We start from the raw sequence: 1,141 nt of genomic DNA on the forward strand, positions 1-1,141 counted from the left end.
GCTCAGTTCTTCTTCTTCTACATTTTTGGCGTCACTGATCTCCTTCTCGTGAGTGTCATGGCCCTGGATCGCTGTGTAGCGATTTGTAATCCTCTTCATTATGCCTCAGTGATGAACCAAAAGGTTTGTGGGCATTTAGTGGCTGGGTGTTGTATCGTTTCTATCTTACACTCCATGCTGCATGCCGGCCTGCTCCTGCATCTCAGTTATCGAGGGAAAAATCACCTGGCCCATTACTTTTGCGACCATCAGCCCTTGCTGCAGCTGTCCTGCTCAGAGACCCGTGTCAACGAGGCAGTCATCTTCTTTGAAGGTGTCATTATCATCCTTGGACCTTTCGTCTTCATCATCCTCACCTACATTCGTATTGTAGTAGCTATAATGAAGTTCACTTCTTCTGGGAGACGCAAAGCTTTCTCTACCTGTGGGTCTCACCTGACTATAGTGGGCCTCTTTTATGGGGCCATTATTGCTGTTTATTTCTTGCCCACCTCCAGCTATTCCTCTCAGAGAGGTTCAGTTTTTGCTCTGGTGTACACAGTCATCACCCCAATGTCCAACCCTTATATCTATAGTCTCAGGAATAAAGAAGTGAAAGATGCTCTGAGAAATCTCTTGAGAAGATCCCTATTTTCTCAAAACTGACTGTGAACTTGGCTCTACCATATAGCTGCCTTCTAGCTGGCTTGAGGTGCCCATGTTGATGGAACATATTCTTGATATACAAATGACGTTGGATTTAATACTGGGCATCTCTTGGCAAACATAGTGCAGTTGAGTAATCATAAAGTGTGGCCTTAGTACTGGGTCCTTTTAATGAGGGGGAGATTAATAGGGTAACATATCTAGGCTTCATACTGGAAGGAATGGGAGGCACTCAGTGTGGGATTCAAATATGTGAGGAGCACCCGGAGGCTCCAGCTAGTCCAAAATGCGGCCGCACGGGCGGTGTTGGGAGGGACTCGTCGCTCCCATATAACACCGCTGCTGCGCGAGCTGCATTGGCTGCCTGTGGCCTTCCGGGTGCGCTTCAAGGTGTTGACCATCATCTTTAAAGCGCTCCATGGCATCGGACCCGGATACCTTCGAGACCGCCTCCTGCCGCAGATTACCTCCCATCGACCTGTACGCTCCCACAGAG

The 1,141-nt window shown here is 48.5% G+C and overlaps 1 protein-coding gene across 1 annotated transcript; it reads left to right on the top strand.

Moving 5' to 3' along the window:
• Window positions 1–3: 3 nt before the first annotated feature.
• LOC107302303 (olfactory receptor 1B1-like) lies at window positions 4–645 on the top strand (the record flags this gene model as incomplete). Its single annotated transcript, XM_015831400.1, has 1 exon — window positions 4–645. A coding segment is annotated over one exon (642 nt), but the record flags the coding sequence as incomplete, so codon positions are not given.
• Window positions 646–1,141: the final 496 nt, after the last annotated feature.

This window comes from Protobothrops mucrosquamatus, unplaced genomic scaffold, assembly GCF_001527695.2.
Source record: "Protobothrops mucrosquamatus isolate PMUCROS unplaced genomic scaffold, P.Mucros_1.0 scaffold45482, whole genome shotgun sequence".
NCBI classification, from domain to species: Eukaryota; Metazoa; Chordata; class Lepidosauria; order Squamata; family Viperidae; genus Protobothrops; species Protobothrops mucrosquamatus.